At 40.8% G+C, this 22,675-nt stretch overlaps 2 protein-coding genes across 2 annotated transcripts in view; both read right to left on the bottom strand.

Moving 5' to 3' along the window:
• LOC117296527 (serine-protein kinase ATM-like) overlaps window positions 1–5,648 on the bottom strand; it is a 65,920-nt gene extending 60,272 nt beyond the window's left edge. The window contains exons 1-9 of the mRNA XM_033779498.1: window positions 5,592–5,648; window positions 4,988–5,095; window positions 4,501–4,635; window positions 3,884–4,012; window positions 3,146–3,349; window positions 2,340–2,655; window positions 1,579–1,704; window positions 770–1,009; window positions 179–353 (exon numbers count right to left, since the gene is read on the bottom strand). Coding sequence (XP_033635389.1) covers window positions 179–353; window positions 770–1,009; window positions 1,579–1,704; window positions 2,340–2,655; window positions 3,146–3,349; window positions 3,884–4,012; window positions 4,501–4,635; window positions 4,988–5,095; window positions 5,592–5,626 — 1,468 coding nt within the window. The 5' untranslated portion in view covers window positions 5,627–5,648. The remainder of the gene's footprint in view (window positions 1–178; window positions 354–769; window positions 1,010–1,578; window positions 1,705–2,339; window positions 2,656–3,145; window positions 3,350–3,883; window positions 4,013–4,500; window positions 4,636–4,987; window positions 5,096–5,591) is intronic.
• A 1,253-nt stretch (window positions 5,649–6,901) lies between these two features.
• On the bottom strand, window positions 6,902–22,223 carry LOC117296750 (serine-protein kinase ATM-like). Its single transcript, XM_033779793.1, has 11 exons — window positions 22,157–22,223; window positions 19,081–19,209; window positions 18,255–18,417; window positions 17,462–17,548; window positions 16,961–17,125; window positions 16,248–16,413; window positions 15,127–15,292; window positions 12,817–12,921; window positions 11,919–12,001; window positions 11,224–11,281; window positions 6,902–7,102 (listed from the first exon to the last, which is right to left on the bottom strand). Exons 2-11 carry the CDS (start codon window positions 19,150–19,152, stop codon window positions 6,902–6,904), a joined length of 1,266 nt encoding a protein of 421 aa, XP_033635684.1. The 5' UTR covers window positions 19,153–19,209; window positions 22,157–22,223.
• Between the last annotated feature and the right edge of the window lie 452 nt (window positions 22,224–22,675).

Genomic DNA, 22,675 nt, shown 5'->3' with positions numbered 1-22,675 from the left:
CTGTAAAAGGATACAGTGGTGCTCCAACTGATGAAACATTCAGTCAGAATCATAGCCTCATGAAAAATCTTGCTAACCACAGAAGAACCTTGCTTAACAGTTATACCAAAATTCTATGGAGGTTTTCTGCCTGACAGCTTTGTGTATTCTGGGAGGGGGGGGGGGCTTTTCTTTTTACCTTTCTGATTAGCAGTCTCATCAGGGAGATTGCTGTTGACATCAAATGAATCCACTTCATCATGATTAGTGTCACTTAAATCATCGTCAAATTCAGTATCCATGAAATCATCACCAAATGGATCTTTGGCAGCCATCTTGGGTGGTCCACTCCTACTGGTTACAGCATTGGTTCCCTACAGACAACAACAAAAGAATGCTGCTTTAATATTGATAGAAATTATTTGCAATTCTTAGGAATTTATGAATGGAAACCCAATCTGAAGTACTAAACTACGAGAGACAAAATACAGAAACTGCTAACATTAGGGCTACTGAATAGCTCAGTTGGTAGGGAATAGGCGAGTTACATGTACTCCAGAAAAGATATGTTCAAATCTTGCTCCAGTAAGTGTTTCTTTGTTTAACCCAAAATTATTTACAATTTACCCAGACAGTTTCCCATGTGGTTTATTACTTAATAATTAAAATAAAAATACAGTTTCCCTTGTGGTCAACCACTGTTGTTTTCAAAACCAACACTACTCAAAAAATATTTACACATTGTGGTACCGCAAACATCACCTGATTAGTAAAAAGAGAATAAAACTACCTTCTTGCGTATGATTTCAAAGAGTAAATCAATGAGCTCCCTTGGTGTGCTACGTCTACAAGTATCAGCTAGCCATTGAGCAGAGTCTTGAACCATCTGACCGCTAGATGAATGGTCCCAGGTTAACATATCATCCAAAGTCATAATCAGAGATTCCAGAGACTGGATTCGAACCTTGTTATCGGACTCGTTCTTATGCCAGAGAGTACGAAGGGCAACAGAGACTCTCTTTAGTAAAGTCTATCAGCAATAAAATCACATGAATAGAAAAAGTAAGTGAGGAACAGCAGTTTATTGAGCAATAATAACAATAATAACTAGGGTGCATTTTACAAGAACATATTATTACATTAGTGTCCTAGATGTTCTCTTTAGAATGATGTTCTTCAAGATATTCAATATTTGTAATATCCACACTTTCATATTTCTCTGAATACTCACCTTTTCAAGACAGCATTCTGTAGCTTCAAGAGTATTGATTTTGTTTGTTAATCTATTTGTCATTGCTTTAATAATACATTTTTATCTACCACCTGTTGTTATAAGGTTCCTTTTCATTATGATATGATTATTTGACTTTATCTCTCTGCACCATGAAAATCAATTTAGAATTAATTGGCATAAATAAAAAGTTACTGTTATTGTTGTATACCTTTTGCATTGATGTCATCACGCTGCCATCTTAAAGATAAACCAATGATGAAAACGGAAACCCACATCTTTGTATGCCAACGCACAGGATGGGGCAATGAGTAACCTTCTTATGACCTCTAGTCGAGGGTCTATTATTCAAAGTAATAAGTGTGTACCTTTAAGCTGTCAGTGACTTTTGATTGAGCAATCTCTAGATTTGATAGAACACCAAGTTGAATTAGCCATGATAGAGTCTTGCATAGAAAGCTGGCATAGTGGATCAAAGCCTCAAAACAAGACACCTGTAAATGAAACAGCATCAAAATATAAGGCTCCAATGTAAAATCATGTTTTGTGATGCACCCATTTTCCAATAGGTAGAGTCCTCATGAAAGTTGTGAAAAAATGACAAGTCTTTTACCTCTCGTTAAAGTTGGAGTGCCTCTAAAATGAATGTGTACCAGGTTTTGCTCATCTAGAGGTTTCTAAATAAAAGCTTGCCCTGAACCATATGACATAGCAACTGTCTCTAGTCATATTTAAGCAGTTACTTTCAACTATAAAGCATGGTGGTTGGTTAATTTCCAGAAAAGACGCTGGTTCCAACTCACGAATGTATTTATTAATGAGGAATGAAACCTTGAAAACTATGGGCTCATTGACATGGTAACCAGTGCAGGGTGCGAAGTACCAATGATGAAAGTTAATTGGGATGGCAAAAAAGTACGTGTCCATCTTAGATGCCGAGTACACTTCAGTTTGGATGAGTTCTAAGTTTATATAATAACCTCTGCTCTAAAATTGCAAAGTTCGTGGGTTCGAATCCCACCCGAGTGATAAGCATGTGATTTTGTTGACAGAGCTTGGGAAAGTACTGAGTATCGGTGCTAACACACATCAGAGTGTATATGGGCAAAACCAAAATGAATATAATAACCTCATTGCTTGAGAAGTCTAGAACTTGAATTCCGATAATCTCAAGAGTCTTCATTAAACTCTGTTTGACTGAGAGTACCACGCTAGCAGAACCTCCTTTAACATCACTCTCACTCAGACATCTATCCTCAGTAACTTGCCAGACTAGTTTATTAAAGGAGGACTGGAGATACAGTGTCTCTACATCTTGCAGTGTTTGTTCTGTCTTGCTTCTTGTGGGATCTGGAGGATTGTTGTGGGTTGTGTCTTGAGGTCTACACTGGGTAGTACGTTGGGTCAGTTTACCCAAAACCTTGGCTACCAGGGTGGTTGGTAGGCTGTTAATAAATAAAATGAGATCAACAGGTTGTCATTATCTTGGTAGGTTAAAGGGAAGTTAGGGGGATGGTAAACATTTGGAATTAGAAAAATGACACATTCCTTTAAGTCAGGCTTGACACTTCACAGATGCAACAGAGGCAATGGGAGACTTTGGAACAAAAGTTCCTTATTGCCTTGGTGGTACAAGTCTTTGCCTTGGTAGTAAGGCTCTTTGCAAATCATCATCTTCAACATCATGTAGCCCCTCGTTTTAAAACAAAACAAAAAACAATTACAGCCAGCTCAACACAGTCTAATGATTTAAGACTGGCTCTTTAAGTATAGAATGTGGTATTGCAATCGGTCTATGATTAAAGACTGCCTAAGCGCATCTCAAGTTAGCCCACTATAGCACATAGATTGGTTTGAGACCACTTGGTGCAATTCGCCCAGAACTTGAGTTTGGTGTACTAGACCGTTAGGCCACCACATTGCAGGTGTTCATACCTTTTAAGGAGCGTCATAATTAGTCTCTCTCCAGGCTCATCTTGTTCCTCTATTGGTAGAAGCCAATTGAGCAGCTGGTGTCTTAATGGATAGATTCCTTTAACAGCGGCTGATTCAGAGACTAGGATCCCACCAGGTTTACAGGTGTAGTTCTCTGGTAGAGAATGATGGCTCAGATACATTGCCAAAAATTGAACAGAGCTCCTGTAAATAAAAATCATTTCAATGCATAGTTAAGTTATATGCAATAGTTAAGTCTTCAACAATTTGGACTATGAGTTTTTCAGTGGAATATATGTGTAGCTTATGCTACTGTGTTACATTTAATAATAACAATAAACACAAATAACAACACAAATAGTTTTTAGCGTTTCTCATTGAGGCATGCCCACTGCATTTGATTCAATCATTTGATTCAATGTTACAGCTGTAATACATGTTTATTGAAAACTCAAATGAAAATCTTCTTCAAAACAAATGTATTTTCCCTCTTAAACTTTCCAAGAACGATTGATGGCAATGCAGTGGTGTTGCACTTCCAGATGATTTCAGCAGAGAAATCTGCATAGTTGATGGAGACAAAGTTAGACGGGGCATGTTGAGGGAGGAAGTTTAATGTGTGTATTAGCGCAAATGGGTATTCTTATAGTGTATTTTTTTGTATTTTTTATTATCAGCACATTTGAATCTTATTGAAAACCTTATTGGAATTTGCACTATATAAATGAATAAATTTACCTTGTTGGTTGAGTAGAGTCTGCCATGAAGAGGCGCCAGTGTTCCTTGTCTGGGTTGACTATCCCATAATGCAACATAGAGGTCAAAAGGTCAAATCCATCACACTCGGCTGAATGCAAGCTGATCGTTCTGTAATTAATTGAAGCACAACATCTTTTAAAGACTGCAGATTGTTTTAGAATATACTGGGCTAATTCACCTGATGTCATGAGCCATGATCATTCCCGGTATTGCTATTTTGGCTCATGCCTACAAAGCTACTGATATTTATAGTTGTAAAAATGTCAGCTTTATTTGGGGTTTCGTAAAAACAGTCAGCAGTCTATGGACAGCAGTTTGAAAAGTAGTCTGGCAATTTGTTCCCTGGAAAAATATGTTGTCAAGTACAAGGGCTGACCTACATGTACACATGGTGTAGGCTAAAGTAGACTTTTCTGATCGCATTAATAACAACAATTTTTAAATATTTCAAAGGGCAAACAAATTTGGAGAACAGACTTAAGTAGGAAGACTGAATAGTTCAACTTAAAACAGGATTTACCCAAATCATGGAACAGCAGGACCTGTTTTTAAAACACAGTGACAAAATGTGTAATGTTTCTCAATCTTTGACTCACCTAATGGCACAGGACCAGATCTTGTTCCACTCTGTTTGCAATGCTGTTACTAATCCAGTGGGTAGATTGCTCAGTTTAAATTGACAAACAGCCAACGCTTGTAGTGTCTTTAACAACCATGTTTGTACTTCGGCTCTGGAAAAAGATTTGCCCAATTTGATGATTAATTGTTGAATTTAAACATCAGTTATAACAGGCTGGTAAATACAGAATTATTATTTACGGCCAAAATATATTTTGATTTGAATTTCAAACTGAACCCAATTAATATTTGTTTCCTAAAATGGCACAGCAAATCAAGACTGTTTAGTACAATGACCTGCTAAGTCACAAGTGAACACTCAAGTTGTAATTCATTTGGAATTTAGCCTTCGAGAAAGACTCTGCTAGGGTCGAAACGTCAGGCCATTAACTATTTTTTTCATTTGGAATTAAACAAAGAAAGATTAACTAGAGCAGCAATGGAGTAACCTTGATCTACACACACCTTTTGCTTTCAGTCTGTACTTGATGAAGCTTTGATATTAACGGCAGTAGTTGGTCCAGTGGAAGACTGTTTGGATACTTGTGTAGTACTAACTGGATTAGTTGCAACCTGAGGGACGATTCAATAAAATCATTCTAAATCATCTTGCAAGAAGAAACATAAGAAGAAGTACTTTTGGGAGGTTTTGTGGATGTTACAGTATGTGCAGAACTACAGAAGTACAGAACTCTCTCTACCATGGGCAGCATGACATATCAAGATACCTCCTGTCACTAACACCTGGAAGGAAAGCACTGAAAATAAATGCTGATTGGCTAACCAAAAGTTACTGCTTTGCGCACACGCTTGTTAAAAACATTAAATTCCTGACAGGCCCTTCGCAGGGACTTAGTCAAAATACACGTATTTTGAAGCAATACATTCCAAATTAATCATGTTTTGATATGGTCACCCTAAACTGCATACAGTTAGTTGATCACAGGGACGAAAATGAATGAGATAGTGTCAGTTTCTCCGAGACTTGATGCGTCTTATGACAGTACGCTATGCGTAGTCTCTAACACAGAATGGCTCAAACCACAGGACTATTAGCAATGGAACTCACCATAGGATAAGATTTGAGGTCTGGATAGAGATCATGTCTAGTAGAATCTCCCAACTACATTCTTGATGCGTCTTATGACAGTACGCTATGCGTAGTCTCTAACACAGAATGGCTCAAACCACAGGACTATTAGCAATGGAACTCACCATGGGATAAGATTTGAGGTCTGGATAGAGATCATGTCTAGTAGAATCTCCCAACTACATTCTTGATGCGTCTTATGACAGTACGCTATGCGTAGTCTCTAACACAGAATGGCTCAAACCACAGGACTATTAGCAATGGAACTCACCATGGGATAAGATTTGAGGTCTGGATAGAGATCATGTCTAGTAGAATCTCCCAACTACATTCTTGATGCGTCTTTTGACAGTACGCTATGCGTAGTCTCTAACACAGAATGGCTCAAACCACAGGACTATTAGCAATGGAACTCACCATGGGATAAGGTTTGAGGTCTGGATAGAGATCATGTCTAGTAGAATCTCCCAACTTCATTCTTGATGCGTCTTTTGACAGTACGCTATGCGTAGTCACTAACACAGAATGGCTCAAACCACAGGACTATTAGCAATGGAACTCACCATGGGATAAGATTTGAGGTCTGGATAGAGATCATGTCTAGTAGAATCTCCCAACTACATTCTTGATGCGTCTTATGACAGTACGCTATGCGTAGTCTCTAACACAGAATGGCTCAAACCACAGGACTATTAGCAATGGAACTCACCATTGGATAAGATTTGAGGTCTGGATAGAGATCATGTCTAGTAGAATCTCCCAACTACATTCTTGATGCGTCTTATGACAGTACGCTATGCGTAGTCTCTAACACAGAATGGCTCAAACCACAGGACTATTAGCAATGGAACTCACCATGGGATAAGATTTGAGGTCTGGATAGAGATCATGTCTAGTAGAATCTCCCAACTACATTCTTGATGCGTCTTTTGACAGTACGCTATGCGTAGTCTCTAACACAGAATGGCTCAAACCACAGGACTATTAGCAATGGAACTCACCATTGGATAAGATTTGAGGTCTGGATAGAGATCATGTCTAGTAGAATCTCCCAACTACATTCTTGATGCGTCTTATGACAGTACGCTATGCGTAGTCTCTAACACAGAATGGCTCAAACCACAGGACTATTAGCAATGGAACTCACCATGGGATAAGATTTGAGGTCTGGATAGAGATCATGTCTAGTAGAATCTCCCAACTACATTCTTGATGCGTCTTATGACAGTACGCTATGCGTAGTCTCTAACACAGAATCGCTCAAACCACAGGACTATTAGCAATGGAACTCACCATGGGATAAGATTTGAGGTCTGGATAGAGATCATGTCTAGTAGAATCTCCCAACTACATCCTGAGGAGTCAACCTTACGTCGTTTAGCTGCACTACCGCCCTGGCTGATATAACGAGAGCTATTTGATGATTGGTTCAAGTCAGGATTGATGCCTGGAGTTTTATCATCTGCTGTTGAGTCACTCCGGCATAGGATCTGATTAGCAAATAGAAATACACTGTAAATTAATCAATACCAGAAGAAATTTTATATAGCCTGTAGCAGACGCCTTTCAATTTGTTTGGCAGAATTTCAATTTGCAAAACTATCATCTAACAAACAAAACACTTCATCCCGATGCAAATTTAGGTACCCTCCTCTAATATATAGGATTCAAACTGTCTCTAGCTAATGGGCAAGCTCGGTGGTCTAGTTGGTAAAACAATTGTCTCTAGCTAATGGGCAAGCTCGGTGGTCTAGTTGGTAAGACAACTGTCTCTAGCTAACGGGCAAGCTCGGTGGTCTAGTTGGTAAAACAACTGTCTCTAGCTAACGGGCAAGCCCGGTGGTCTAGTTGGTAAAACAACTGTCTCTAGCTAACGGGCAAGCTCGGTGGTCTAGTTGGTAAAACAACTGTCTCTAGCTAACGGGCAAGCTCGGTGGTCTAGTTGGTAAAACAACTGTCTCTAGCTAACGGGCAAGACTGGTGGTCTAGTTGGTAAAACAACTGTCTCTAGCTAACGGGCAAGCTCTGTGGTCTAGTTGGTAAAACAATTGTCTCTAGCTAACGGGCAAGCTCGGTGGTCTAGTTGGTAAAACAACTGTCTCTTGCTAACGGGCAAGCTCGGTGGTCTAGTTGGTAAAACAACTGTCTCTAGCTAACGGGCAAGCTCGGTGGTCTAGTTGGTAAAACAACTGTCTCTAGCTAAGGGGCAAGCTCGGTGGTCTAGTTGGTAAGACAACTGTCTCTAGCTAAGGGGCAAGGTCGGTGGTCTAGTTGGTAAAACAACTGTCTCTAGCTAACGGGCAAGCTCGGTGGTCTAGTTGGTAAGACAACTGTCTCTAGCTAACGGGCAAGCTCGGTGGTCTAGTTGGTAAAACATCTGTCTCTAGCTAACGGGCAAGCTCGGTGGTCTAGTTGGTAAAACAACTGTCTCTAGCTAAGGGGCAAGCTCGGTGGTCTAGTTGGTAAAACAACTGTCTCTTCAAACTGTCTCTAGCTAAGGGGCAAGCTCGGTGGTCTAGTTGGTAAAACAACTGTCTCTAGCTAAGGGGCAAGCTCGGTGGTCTAGTTGGTAAAACAACTGTCTCTAGCTAACTGGCACGCTCGGTGGTCTAGTTGGTAAAACAACTGTCTCTTCAAACTGTCTCTAGCTAAGGGGCAAGCTCGGTGGTCTAGTTGGTAAAACAACTGTCTCTAGCTAACGGGCAAGCTCGGTGGTCTAGTTGGTAAAACAACTGTCTCTAGCTAACTGGCACGCTCGGTGGTCTAGTTGGTAAAACAACTGTCTCTAGCTAACTGGCACGCTCGGTGGTCTAGTTGGTAAAACAACTGTCTCTAGCTAACGGGCAAGCTAGGTGGTCTAGTTGGTAAAACAACTGTCTCTAGCTAACGGGCAAGCTCGGTGGTCTAGTTGGTAAAACAACTGTCTCTAGCTAACGGGCAAGCTCGGTGGTCTAGTTGGTAAAACAACTGTCTCTAGCTAACGGGCAAGCTCGGTGGTCTAGTTGGTAAAACAACTGTCTCTAGCTAACGGGCAAGCTCGGTGGTCTAGTTGGTAAAACAACTGTCTCTAGCTAACGGGCAAGCTCGGTGGTCTAGTTGGTAAAACAACTGTCTCTAGCTAACGGGCAAGCTCGGTGGTCTAGTTGGTAAAACAACTGTCTCTAGCTAAGGGGCAAGCTCGGTGGTCTAGTTGGTAAAACAACTGTCTCTAGCTAACTGGCACGCTCGGTGGTCTAGTTGGTAAAACAACTGTCTCTAGCTAACGGGCAAGCTAGGTGGTCTAGTTGGTAAAACAACTGTCTCTAGCTAAGGGGCAAGCTCGGTGGTCTAGTTGGTAAAACAACTGTCTCTAGCTAAGGGGCAAGCTCGGTGGTCTAGTTGGTAAGACAACTGTCTCTAGCTAACGGGCAAGCTCGGTGGTCTAGTTGGTAAAACAACTGTCTCTAGCTAAGGGGCAAGCTCGGTGGTCTAGTTGGTAAAACAACTGTCTCTAGCTAACGGGCAAGCTCGGTGGTCTAGTTGGTAAAACAACTGTCTCTAGCTAACGGGCAAGCTCGGTGGTCTAGTTGGTAAGACAACTGTCTCTTCAAACTGTCTCTAGCTAACGGGCAAGCTCGGTGGTCTAGTTGGTAAAACAACTGTCTCTAGCTAACGGGCAAGCTCGGTGGTCTAGTTGGTAAAACAACTGTCTCTAGCTAAGGGGCAAGCTCGGTGGTCTAGTTGGTAAAACAACTGTCTCTAGCTAACTGGCACGCTCGGTGGTCTAGTTGGTAAAACAACTGTCTCTAGCTAACGGGCAAGCTAGGTGGTCTAGTTGGTAAAACAACTGTCTCTAGCTAAGGGGCAAGCTCGGTGGTCTAGTTGGTAAGACAACTGTCTCTTCAAACTGTCTCTAGCTAACGGGCAAGCTCAGTGGTCTAGTTGGTAAAACAACTGTCTCTAGCTAACGGGCAAGCTCGGTGGTCTAGTTGGTAAAACAACTGTCTCTAGCTAACGGGCAAGCTAGGTGGTCTAGTTGGTAAAACAACTGTCTCTAGCTAAGGGGCAAGCTCGGTGGTCTAGTTGGTAAAACAACTGTCTCTAGCTAACGGGCAAGCTCGGTGGTCTAGTTGGTAAAACAACTGTCTCTAGCTAACGGGCAAGCTAGGTGGTCTAGTTGGTAAAACAACTGTCTCTAGCTAAGGGGCAAGCTCGGTGGTCTAGTTGGTAAAACAACTGTCTCTAGCTAACGGGCAAGCTCGGTGGTCTAGTTGGTAAAACAACTGTCTCTAGCTAACGGGCAAGCTCGGTGGTCTAGTTGGTAAGACAACTGTCTCTTCAAACTGTCTCTAGCTAACGGGCAAGCTCGGTGGTCTAGTTGGTAAAACAACTGTCTCTAGCTAACGGGCAAGCTCGGTGGTCTAGTTGGTAAAACAACTGTCTCTAGCTAAGGGGCAAGCTCGGTGGTCTAGTTGGTAAAACAACTGTCTCTAGCTAACTGGCACGCTCGGTGGTCTAGTTGGTAAAACAACTGTCTCTAGCTAACGGGCAAGCTCGGTGGTCTAGTTGGTAAAACAACTGTCTCTAGCTAAGGGGCAAGCTCGGTGGTCTAGTTGGTAAGACAACTGTCTCTTCAAACTGTCTCTAGCTAACGGGCAAGCTCAGTGGTCTAGTTGGTAAAACAACTGTCTCTAGCTAACGGGCAAGCTCGGTGGTCTAGTTGGTAAAACAACTGTCTCTAGCTAAGGGGCAAGCTCGGTGGTCTAGTTGGTAAGACAACTGTCTCTTCAAACTGTCTCTAGCTAACGGGCAAGCTCGGTGGTCTAGTTGGTAAAACAACTGTCTCTAGCTAACGGGCAAGCTAGGTGGTCTAGTTGGTAAAACAACTGTCTCTAGCTAAGGGGCAAGCTCGGTGGTCTAGTTGGTAAGACAACTGTCTCTTCAAACTGTCTCTAGCTAACGGGCAAGCTCAGTGGTCTAGTTGGTAAAACAACTGTCTCTAGCTAACGGGCAAGCTCGGTGGTCTAGTTGGTAAAACAACTCTCCTAGCTAACGGGCAAGCTCGGTGGTCTAGTTGGTAAAACAACTGTCTCTAGCTAACGGGCAAGCTCGGTGGTCTAGTTGGTAAAACAACTGTCTCTAGCTAACGGGCAAGCTCTGTGGTCTAGTTGGTAAAACAATTGTCTCTAGCTAAGGGGCAAGCTCGGTGGTCTAGTTGGTAAAACAACTGTCTCTAGCTAACGGGCAAGCCCGGTGGTCTAGTTGGTAAAACAACTGTCTCTAGCTAACGGGCAAGCTCGGTGGTCTAGTTGGTAAAACAACTGTCTCTAGCTAACGGGCAAGCCCGGTGGTCTAGTTGGTAAAACAACTGTCTCTAGCTAACGGGCAAGCTCGGTGGTCTAGTTGGTAAAACAACTGTCTCTAGCTAAGGGGCAAGCTCGGTGGTCTAGTTGGTAAAACATCTGCTCTAGAATGGCAATTGTTGTAAGTTCGAATCCTACCTGAGTAATACAGCTGTGGACTTTTGTTCACACAGGACTGGGGGGGGGGGGGGCTAGTGTACTGTGCCTAAAACACATCAATGGAGGGGTAAAGCACAACAACAAATTATTAATCTAGGTTTGTTCTTTACCTGATGGCAGATGTCTGCTGCTAAATCTACATCAGTTTCCTTGAAGATCTCTCGACCACTGGCAATAAACAATGAAAGGATTCAAATCAGATTGGTTACACCTCAACACCAGACAATAGCAGACATCATAAACCCTGAATCTCCATAATGACACATTAGAAATAATTTTCGATCAGAATAAACTTGCAGTAAAGAAATTGGAAGCTGTACATAATTGACATTTTTTTACGGAATAAAATTTATTTGTTTCAATCTGAGAAACATAATTTTTCAAAAAGACTCCCTTCTTTTTCATATGAGTGCATCACAAAACTGAATCTAACCTTAGAGCCAGTCTTTAAGAGCAATACCCAGCTATTTAGATCTTCTCTAAGCTTTGGTTCTTCCAACAATCCTGTGATAAGTGTTCTGATCTAACATTTAGGCAATCACAATTATCTTCAAGTACGTGCTAATCCTCCAATCAGATTCGCAGAATGGAGTGGTGATAAAAACCTATATTGCATGGCTAATATCACTACCATGCGTCTTGTGTGTTCTATGTCACGCATTTTTCCGTATTCAACTCGCGCTTGTGTGATAACTTATAATATCATGACATCATTGCTTACTGCAGTTCATTATAGGAATCCAGTTGGTGATGGACAGTGGATGCATACAATTATTAAAGCAGTTATAGTTTATTTTCTACTCACATGACACCTTTGAGTTTCCGTCTAGTGTTGACTTTAGTCCATTCATTGTAAACTAACTCATCATACAGATACTTCAAATGACCCTGAAATACAATGTGAACACACAAGGCATGAAAGTCAGTCAAATTAAAACCACAACAACAAGACATAAGAGGTTTTGCAGAGCGTTTCCTAAAGCTTTTTCTCCCATCATAATAATAAATCAATAATGACACAGGGCCCAATTTCATAGATTTGCGTAAAGGCAGTGGACACTATTGGTAATTACTTAAAATAATTACCAGCATAAAACCTCATTTGGTAACGAGTAATGGGGAGAGGTTGATAGTATAAAACATTGTGAGAAACAGCTCCCTCTGAAGTGACGTAGTTTTTGATAAAGAAGTAATTTTCCACAAATTTGATTTCGAGATCTCAAGTTTAGAACTTGAGGTCTCGAAATCAACCATCTAAACGCAAACAACTTCGTGTGACAAGGGTGTTTTTTTCTTTCATTATTATCTCACAATTTTGACAACCCATTGAGCTCAAACTTTCACAGATTTGTTATATTATTCATATGTTGAGATACACCAAGTGAGAAGACTGGTCTGTGACAATTACCAATAGTGTCCACTGTCTTTAAGCACAAAAAGTAGCTCAGCACAACAAAAAGTTATGCATACCAGAATAAGGTTACCATGCAAACTACCATGTCACATGTACACATTTTAACTGTACTCAATTCTGCTTAGCAGAAAACTGTTAAGCAATATTTTCTGCTTTTAAAAGCAGCTTTATAAAATTGGGCACCAGACTCAAACTCACATTTGGACAAGGCTAGACCTTGAGTCTAATGCACTGGACCACTCAGCCATGAAGACCATGATTAATAAAAGACCAATATTAGCATACTCACCCTCCAGACTGTGAAGTCTTCAGCATATGCCCCTTGCTCCTCTGTAACAACTCCCTTAGGATGATGTAACGCCATCTGCATCCTCAAGAACACAACAACCTCCTCCTATAACATCAATATCAAAAGCATCACAAATTTATCTTACCATCTTATTTATTACTTTAAATAATGCTCAAACTTTATCGACAGAAAAAAACTCAAACTCAATATCGACAGATTTATTTCACAGAATTCTAGATGGGAGAGTGAAAAAACCCAAGATTGTGAAATCCCACATAGCTAGTATTTATACAGTTCTTTATCTTCAGTGTCTCAAAGCACTTATCATTACTTACTTCCAAACAGGTTTTGAAGTTTATGAAATATAAGACACAATTATTCAATACATTTTAAGTGTAAGGTGCTTTAGTGTAATCAGCAGCCATTGCCTGAAACACCAGGGCAAACCCCTATTCTTAGTGATAAGTAGGTTCTTTTATGTACATCGCACAAGACACAGCACCTACAGCTTTAGGTCTCATCCGAAGGATAAATCAATAATGGTTAAATGCCTTGCTCAAGGACACAAGCATCAAGCCGGGACTCAAACCAACACTCTGCTGATCAGAAACACCAGAGCTAAAGTCCAGTGTGATTGACTGCTCGGCCAAGATACATCAAGTAGGGACTGAAAGCCCAATCACATGGCAGGCTCTGGTCTAAGGTGTGATTCGAACCAACACTCTGCTGATCAGACACAACACCAGAGCTAAAGTCCAGTGTGATTGACTGCTTGGCCAAGATACATCAAGTAGGGACTGAAAGCCCAATCACATGGCAGGCTCTGGTCTAAGGTGGGATTCAAACCAACACTCTGCTGATCAGAAACACCAGAGCTAAAGTCCAGTGTGATTGACTGCTCGGCCAACATACATCAAGTAGGGACTGAAAGCCCAATCACATGGCAGGCTCTGGTCTAAGGTGGGATTCAAACCAACACTCTGCTGATCAGAAACACCAGAGCTAAAGTCCAGTGTGATTGACTGCTTGGCCAAGATACATCAAGTAGGGACTGAAAGCCCAATCACATGGCAGGCTCTGGTCTAAGGTGGGATTCAAACCAACACTCTGCTGATCAGAAACACCAGAGCTAAAGTCCAGTGTGATTGACTGCTTGGCCAACATACATCAAGTAGGGACTGAAAGCCCAATCACATGGCAGGCTCTGGTCTAAGGTGGGATTCGAACCAACACTCTGCTGATCAGAAACACCAGAGCTAAAGTCCAGTGTGATTGACTGCTCGGCCAAGATACATCAAGTAGGGACTGAAAGCCCAATCACATGGCAGGCTCTGGTCTAAGGTGGGATTCAAATCAACACTCTGCTGATCAGAAACACCAGAGCTAAAGTCCAGTGTGATTGACTGCTCGGCCAAGATACATCAAGTAGGGACTGAAAGCCCAATCACATGGCAGGCTCTGGTCTAAGGTGGGATTCAAATCAACACTCTGCTGATCAGAAACACCAGAGCTAAAGTCCAGTGTGATTGACTGCTTGGCCAACATACATCAAGTAGGGACTGAAAGCCCAATCACATGGCAGGCTCTGGTCTAAGGTGGGATTCAAATCAACACTCTGCTGATCAGAAACACCAGAGCTAAAGTTCAGTGTGATTGACTGCTCGGCCAACATACATCAAGTAGGGACTGAAAGCCCAATCACATGGCAGGCTCTGGTCTAAGGTGGGATTCAAACCAACACTCTGCTGATCAGAAACACCAGAGCTAAAGTCCAGTGTGATTGACTGCTCGGCTAAGATACATCAAGTAGGGACTGAAAGCCCAATCACATGGCAGGCTCTGGTCTAAGGTGGGATTCAAACCAACACTCTGCTGATCAGAAACACCAGAGCTAAAGTCCAGTGTGATTGACTGCTCGGCCAACATACATCAAGTAGGGACTGAAAGCCCAATCACATGGCAGGCTCTGGTCTAAGGTGGGATTCAAATCAACACTCTGCTGATCAGAAACACCAGAGCTAAAGTTCAGTGTGATTGACTGCTTGGCCAAGATACATCAAGTAGGGACTGAAAGCCCAATCACATGGCAGGCTCTGGTCTAAGGTGGGATTCGAACCAACACTCTGCTGATCAGAAACACCAGAGCTAAAGTCCAGTGTGATTGACTGCTTAGCCAAGATACATCAAGTAGGGACTGAAAGCCCAATCACATGGCAGGCTCTGGTCTAAGGTGGGATTCGAACCAGGCTCCAGAGAGGTGAAAGGCAGGGAAAGATACCACAAAGCTAACCTGCTCCCTCTAAATCTTACCTTGACAGCAGGTGTGGAGTATTTCTTCCATACATGTAGTAAGTTATCAATAGAGTCTTCACCAAGCTTACAAAGTTGTGTCCTTAAATCACTAGCGCAAGTCAGAATAAACAGGTTCAGTGATCCCAAAATATTCTCCACTACCGTTGCACTCCTTTCACTTGTTCTAAAAGACAACACACCAATAAATATCAAATCAATAAACAATATTTTGTTATATTTTTAATATATTTATCTGTACCGTCACATGCAATTTGGCCCTTGGGCCACGATTTGTGGTTTTATTAAAATAAAATATAACAAATATGTAATAAGAATGAAACATTTGTGGTTTCAAATTTGCTGTGAGTAATCTAACAAGCCCCTCAAGCACCGTGTGGTAGGAGATTCTGACCCACCTTACACTGAACTGTATACAAACTTCTTGTGGTAGCGTCCTCTTTTGAATCGTCCTCCTTCAGCCCATGTTAATTTCCCATATGGGGGACAGAATCGCCAGCTGAACAGATTTCCCTGGGACACCGTCTTACACTTTCCTTTATGTTTTCTCATCAATACACTAGTTACTAATAGCACCTACCACCAAGCTGGTGCACTAAATTATCAAATAATACAATGTGTGAACCATATCGTAAAACCACATCATGCACACAAACAAACATCAATTCAAAGCACCATGTTGCAAGAAAATGTGTTTTGTAAAAGCAGGGACCATTTTCCAACCACATGTTAAACTTGTGGCTTCCGGATCTAGGAGCTATGGTTTGAGAAATTCAATTTAGTTCCAGTTTTTCACACATTTATTTGAATTTTGACTGGCCCCGGGAAAATACAAACGGAAGTGTTTTGACACTCGCATCTGATGAGCAGATGACTGTTTAGTCTTGGCCCAAGACGTCAGTAATCGATAGTTGATAGTGTACTGCACTCAGCTTGTAAATCGTTATAGCTCGCCCTCTAACAGCATGACCCACTATCAATCACTGACGTCTTGGGCCAAGACTAGTGACTGCTATGATCAACCTCTGGTTTATGATCAAATTTTGTTGACGTCCATCAAAAAGGAAGTCCCTTTGAAACAGCATCTTGAAGTATATATAGCAGCCTTAGTTTCATCTTACCTGAACTTGTTAATGATTGAGTTGAAGAAGGTCAAGATGAATGATGTAGAGACATTACTTTGTTTGAGAGCTCCTGCTAAGATTAATCTGACAATACGAGAGAGTACATCATGACTCGTTCTCTGCACAGGATCACGGAGTGCCTTACAAAAGTACTTCAATAACTCTGAAATCAACCACCAATAATAAAACACATTATTAATATTAAGTATAACATTATAAGAGCGCTCTTACACCGAGTACTTATCAAAGATGCAGCAAATAGTCTTCTTGTACATATTCGCCAGTCTAGTTATTTACACTGTTTAAGTCTCTGTTAAAAACTCATTTGTTTGAAGCTGCTTATTTGTAATCTGCTTATTTGTAATATATTTTTCACTTATTGTACATTTTATTGTACTCGTTATGTGCTTAGAGGCTTTTGCATTAGGCACTTTACAAATGTCTTTATTATTACTATTATTAGGTAAGGAGGTAAAGTCTTGATAAACAATAATCTGATTTTTACTGATTGTTAACCATGAGCCCAATTTCATAGAGCTGCTTAAGTCCAACAAGTAGCTAAGCATAAACACATTTCGCTTCCTATATTAAGGTTACCAGCCAAGTTACAATGTCAAAAATACCTTCTGAACCTGGTGTCCTGCTTCTTGAATTGGTAAGCACTATTGTTTCCTTAAACAGCTCTATTCAAATTGGGCCCTAATCCGTACCTTGCCAATTACTTGAAGAAATCTGACAAAAGTATTTCCGACTTCTTAGTATATCCTTCAATATGACGCTGCAACATACTTCACCAAAGGCAATACCTGAGAAGTCATCTTTCATTAGGGTTAGAACATGATGCAGGAGATCAGAGCAGTTCAGCTTCTCACCTCCTGAAATAAATCATAAATAATAACCACAATAAATGACAACACTCGGGAATATCGACAGAAAGCATACTGCTCTTACAGGTAGGGTAACAGAATGTTTTTTTCAATGTAATGCTGATTTATAGGCAAAACAATAAAGAGAGATTCAATCAAAGTCACATGTGAAAGTGTCAGCTGAGTACAGTGTCTTCTTGCAGAGAAAACAGCAAAAAAATGTCACAGTATGTTCAGGAGAACGTTAAGTGAGGTGACAGCAGATAACAACCACATCTCTGGCTGCAGCATACACGTTATATAAACAAGTATTTGGCCTGAATAAAACTATTTATAGCTGCTTACTTTGATTAGCTTTGCGGACAAACCACTTGAAGACCTCCCCAACTGTTTGCTTCTTACGGTCCTTGCTGCTCAAACTTGTGCTGGATTCTTGAAAAGAAATATACAAAATGAGTGTTTTTCACAGTAATAGTTTGTCAACAATCATGGGCTAAAGTCATGGAATGCCAAAACCGTCTGGCACCTACATGTACAAACAAAGATATTTACAAAATAGTGAGACCGCCAACAGTCTTACTTGGTAGAGCGCAGCAGTTGGTAGACTGCATTAATCTGGAGGTCACAGATTCAATTCCTGCTCTAGCAAATCTTTCTTTGTTCAACCCTAAAATATTCAGTCAGTTTCCCCTTGTGCTTTATTACTTGGAATCGCAAAGCACACATAATTGCTAGACACCAAAACTACTGTTTAACAAATCAAAATTATTTGACTGAACTTTGAACGCTACTTCAAAACAGCGTTGACCCGTGTCCTAACCAACCTGGCTCTGTACCCACTGCTAAAATATAAGATTAAGACTGCCTCTAGCTATCGGGCAATCTCACAAGAAAAGCAAGGTTCTGGGCTCGAACCCCATCTAAGTATTACACGCCTATGGATTTTGTTGGCAGGACTCGGGAAAGTACCGAGTATACAGTGCTTTTTACTTATTGGTTGTAAGAGTAAAAACCAATAATACAGCTAGAGCCTGACAGAGTTATAACATCACTTCATTGTTTTTGAGTATACAAGTAATCATCAAATGAGTTCATCCACCACTAGATGGCAGCAGACCATTCGTGCTTTCATCCATACCTCCTTTCTGCTTCTTGAGATGATCTATTTCTTTCAGCATGTATGAGATTAAAGAATTGAAGACAGCATTCCATGTTAAGCCTCGTCCATTGTTGCTGTTATGATCTAATTGTTGAACGATCACAGTTCGATTCAGCTCTCTCTTGAATGACTCAATGTGTTTCTAGAGTATATCAAAAATATTACATATAAAAAAAACAGGTTGTATATAAATTGACCTTGTCATGCCTGTATGCTTTGTTTTTCTTCCTTGGTAAAGGGCACCCTATGAGGAAATTGTAAATTTCTACTGGAGCATTTCAAGGGCAAAAAGGCAATGACCAGGGGAAGTTTTAGGCCTTGTGCCAGTGTTTCTAGGACCCAAGTATCCAGTGGGCCCCTAGGCACCAGTGCTCCGTAGGCCCAATGCACCAGTGCTCCGTAAGCCCACCACAGTGCTCCGTAGGCCCAATGCAGCAGTGCTCCGTAAGCCCACCAGTGTTTCAAAGGCTCCTTAGACACCAGTTTCCAGTGGCACCTACATGTAGGCGCTAGTGCTCCGTAGGCCCAATGCATCAGTGCTCCGTAAGCCCACCAGTGTTTCAAAGGCTCCTTAGACACCAGTTTCCAGTGGCACCTACATGTAGGCGCTAGTGCTCCGTAGGCCCAATGCGACAGTGCTCTGTAGGCCAAAGGCTCCTAAAGTCAATTTCATAGCAGACCATATAAGAACAACTCATACAATTAAGGCAGGCGATGTTTGAATACTCCGAAATCTTGGTGCATACATTTGTTTTGCCACATTTCAACACATAGTCTGTAGATCAGAGCGTCTTAATGGTCATACCTTTCTTTCTGTAACTTTGTCTGAGTCAAGTTGATCACAGTGATTCTGTAGTGATAGTAGACCCTCAGACATTATGGCTGCTGTTTACCAAGCACAGCACATAAAGCATCCAGTGTGCATCTGGTATTCCTGCAGAGAAATTACAGAGAGACTGAGGTTTCTTTGGTAATATTGCTAACAGACCATCCCTGATCATGCCATATTATAACAAAGTTGAGGTTTCTTTGGTAATATTGCTAACAGACCATCCCTGATCATGCCATATTATAACAAAGTTGAGGTTTCTTTGGTAATATCGCTACAGACCATCCCTGATCATGCCATATTATAACAAAGTTGAGGTTTCTTTGGCAATATTGCTAATACTTCGAATTCAGACCATCCCTGATCATGCCATATTATAACAAAGTTGAGGTTTCTTTGGTAATATTGCTAATACTTCGAATTCAGACCATCCCTGATCATGCCATGTAACAAAGTTTAGGTTCCATTTCCAGTTACTTTACTTTACCTTAATAAGTTAATTTTACAGCATGACAATAAACTTTTTATTACTAACATTCTAGGCTTAAAAAGAAGAGAAACAAAGAAGAGAAACAAATACAGAAATCATAACAAAAAGTTAATATAAGTAAAGGTTTCACTTGCAGTGAGAAAATGTCAGACTTTTTGAGTTGACCAATCTAAAACTTTTAAACAAAACTGTAATAAAAACAAACACACACCAAGAAAAATGTACTAATTATTCTCAATGATTTTATTTTATTTTATTATCTACCCAGCCGAGGAACCGACTATCCCACGACAAGAGAAAAATACTCATATAATCTTGCAGTAGCAATAATTTCCAGTCATAATTAAATAAGATTTTTTCTCACGAGTCAAATGGTGGTTAATTAAAAAAGGTCTCAACCCTCAAATTAAAGACACTAGACACCTTTGTATTATTGTCAAAGACCAGTGTTCTCACTTGGTGTATCTCAACATATGCACAAAATAACAAACTGTCAAAATTTGAACTCAATTGGTCGACAAAGTTGCGAGATAATAATGGAAGAAAAAAACAACCTTTTCACACGAAGTTGTCTAAAAAATCTAATTCTGGAGGTCTCCAAATCAAATTTGTGTAACATTACTTCTTTCTTGAAAACTAGGTTACTTCAGAGGGAGTCGTTTCTCACAATGTTTTATACTATCATATCAACAGCTCTCCATTGCTTGTTACCAAGTAAGTTTTTATGTTAACAATTATTTTGAGTAATTACAGGGTGCACACTGCCTTTAATTAATTCAATGCATATGACATGTGTACATGCTCCACTGACTCTGTGGACAGTTAAATAGGAAAATACATTGACCACAAAAACAGCATGTTGAGGTTAACAGGCCTAACTAAGGACGATCTTTTAATAAAACTACTTACTTGAACTTACTTGAACTTACTTGAATCCACCGACGCCATCACACAACTGGGGAGGAGACGGTGGTTCTGGTTACTGGGGCAGACAGCTTAGATAAGCTTATGTAGAGCCCCCCGACGTTCTTTAGGAATTTATCCACATGTCCCTTGAAAATGTTCACACTTGAAGCTTCAATTGCTTTTCGAGGAAGAATGTTCCAGTAGTTGACCACTCTCTGGGTAAACCAGAACTTCCTGAGGTTGAGGTTGGATCTTGATTTGTACAGTTTAAGTTGGTGACCCCTGTGCTGCACGGTTGACAAATCAAAGAAGTGTTCAGGGTTCAAGCCCTCAAGGCCCCTGAGTATCTTAAAGGTCTCGATAAGATCTCCTCGCAGCCTCCTGCACTCCAGGGTGGTCAATTTCACTTCCCTGAGTCTGTGAACGTAGTCTAGGTGAGATAGACCTCCAATCATTCGCAATGCTCTCTTTTGCACTCTTGTTATTAGGTCAATGTCCCTTTGAAGATGAGGCCTCCACGCCTGAACACAGTAATCTAGGTGTGTGGTCTAACCAGTTCTTTGTACAGTCTGATGATTGTTGTTTTGTCTTTGTTCGTAATGGTTCTGTTGATTAGCCCCAGGGCTCTGTATGCGCTTTTGACTGCCTTCGCACAGTGGGTACTTGCATTTAGTGACTGATGGATGATTACTCCAAGATCTCTTTCTTCACTTACTGTCTGAATTATACTGTCACCAATGGAGTAGTTGTGCTTGATGTTACTATGCCCGAAGTGGAGGCACTTGCATTTGTCAATATTAAATAACATTTGCCAGTCATCAGACCACCGGTAAAGGCGATCGAGGTCGTCCTGAAGAGCGCGAGCATCTGCTGGGGTTTTCACTTTTCTGAAGACCTTGGTGTCGTCAGCAAACTTCAGGACCGATCTCAAGATATCCTCGTCAATGTCGTTGATGTAGATGATGAACAACAACGGGCCAAGAACAGAACCTTGGGGGACACCGCTTTTAACTCCTGACCACTCCGATTGGGCCCCGTTCACCACCACCCTCTGTTGTCTGTCAGACAGCCATGCCTTAATCCAAGCAGCAGTTGAATCACCTATCCCATGTCAACTAAATTGAGATCTTATTCTTACTTCTTAATCTTAGTTTAAATTTAAACAAAAACCATGTTTTGTAAATTGTATTTGGAAAGTCAATTAGTAATTGAATTACAGTGAATTATTAGAATTTAAAACATTTTTAGAACAAAATAATAATATCTGTTAACATAAAAATATTTACATAACATTAACATACTTTACTCAGTAAAACTAATAATAGTTGCGATAACGTAACCCTCCTGCCGACGGCTTGCTCAGTAAAAGCTGATGGAAAGTCATAGAATAGAATATAAGAAACACATAAAAAATAACCTTAATCACGACAGTGAGTGGAATTTCTCACCACCACCACGGGAAAGCCCCCCTAGCTGCCACACACAATAATGTCGAGTGAGGCTTGCACGAAACACAACACAAGAAGAAGATTCAAGAAAACGTCAAAACCAGGCGTTTTTAATTAACATCAGGACATTGGACAATTTAAAAACTAAACATCAAAACATAATCCAATAAACCTGACACTTTCAATATTAAGATACTAGAGTATTTACCAGCGCTTTATTGGAATAGAATGAGTTGACGTACACTGCACTTTCTCTTTCCGACTCTCTCACGGACGGTCATGTTCTGTTTGTGTCATGTGTTTACCGCGGAGTTTTCTAAAGCAACGAAAAAGTTCCGGATGTACACGGCGCCCTCATTCGTCCAGAAAAGAATGACAGGTAAAGTTTGTTGTTGATTCAAAATAATGGCGATAATATTGTTCAATTACCAAAATAATGACTTAAAACACAATACATTCTAATGATTATTTACCGATGTTCAAGAAAATATCTTAATAAATGTATGGGCGTTCTTATTTTTTTAGTAGAAACAATTTTTAATGTTTTTAAGTCTCGGTTCCGTACTAAAATCACCGACTAGTGTATTAGGGAATTGCTAATGCGCATGTGCACAGTGAAAAACTACTACACGAGACTCGAGCTCGCTGAAAGACTTAATAAAAGGTAACTAGTAGCCGCGCTACTGCATGTAATAGATATTGGGAAGGGGCCGGTGTGGCGGGTCAC

Source organism: Asterias rubens, chromosome 11 (assembly GCF_902459465.1).
Source record: "Asterias rubens chromosome 11, eAstRub1.3, whole genome shotgun sequence".
NCBI lineage: Eukaryota > Metazoa > Echinodermata > Asteroidea > Forcipulatida > Asteriidae > Asterias > Asterias rubens.
Note: the sequence above shows the minus strand (reverse complement) of the source record. Positions and strands in the feature narration are given on the sequence as shown.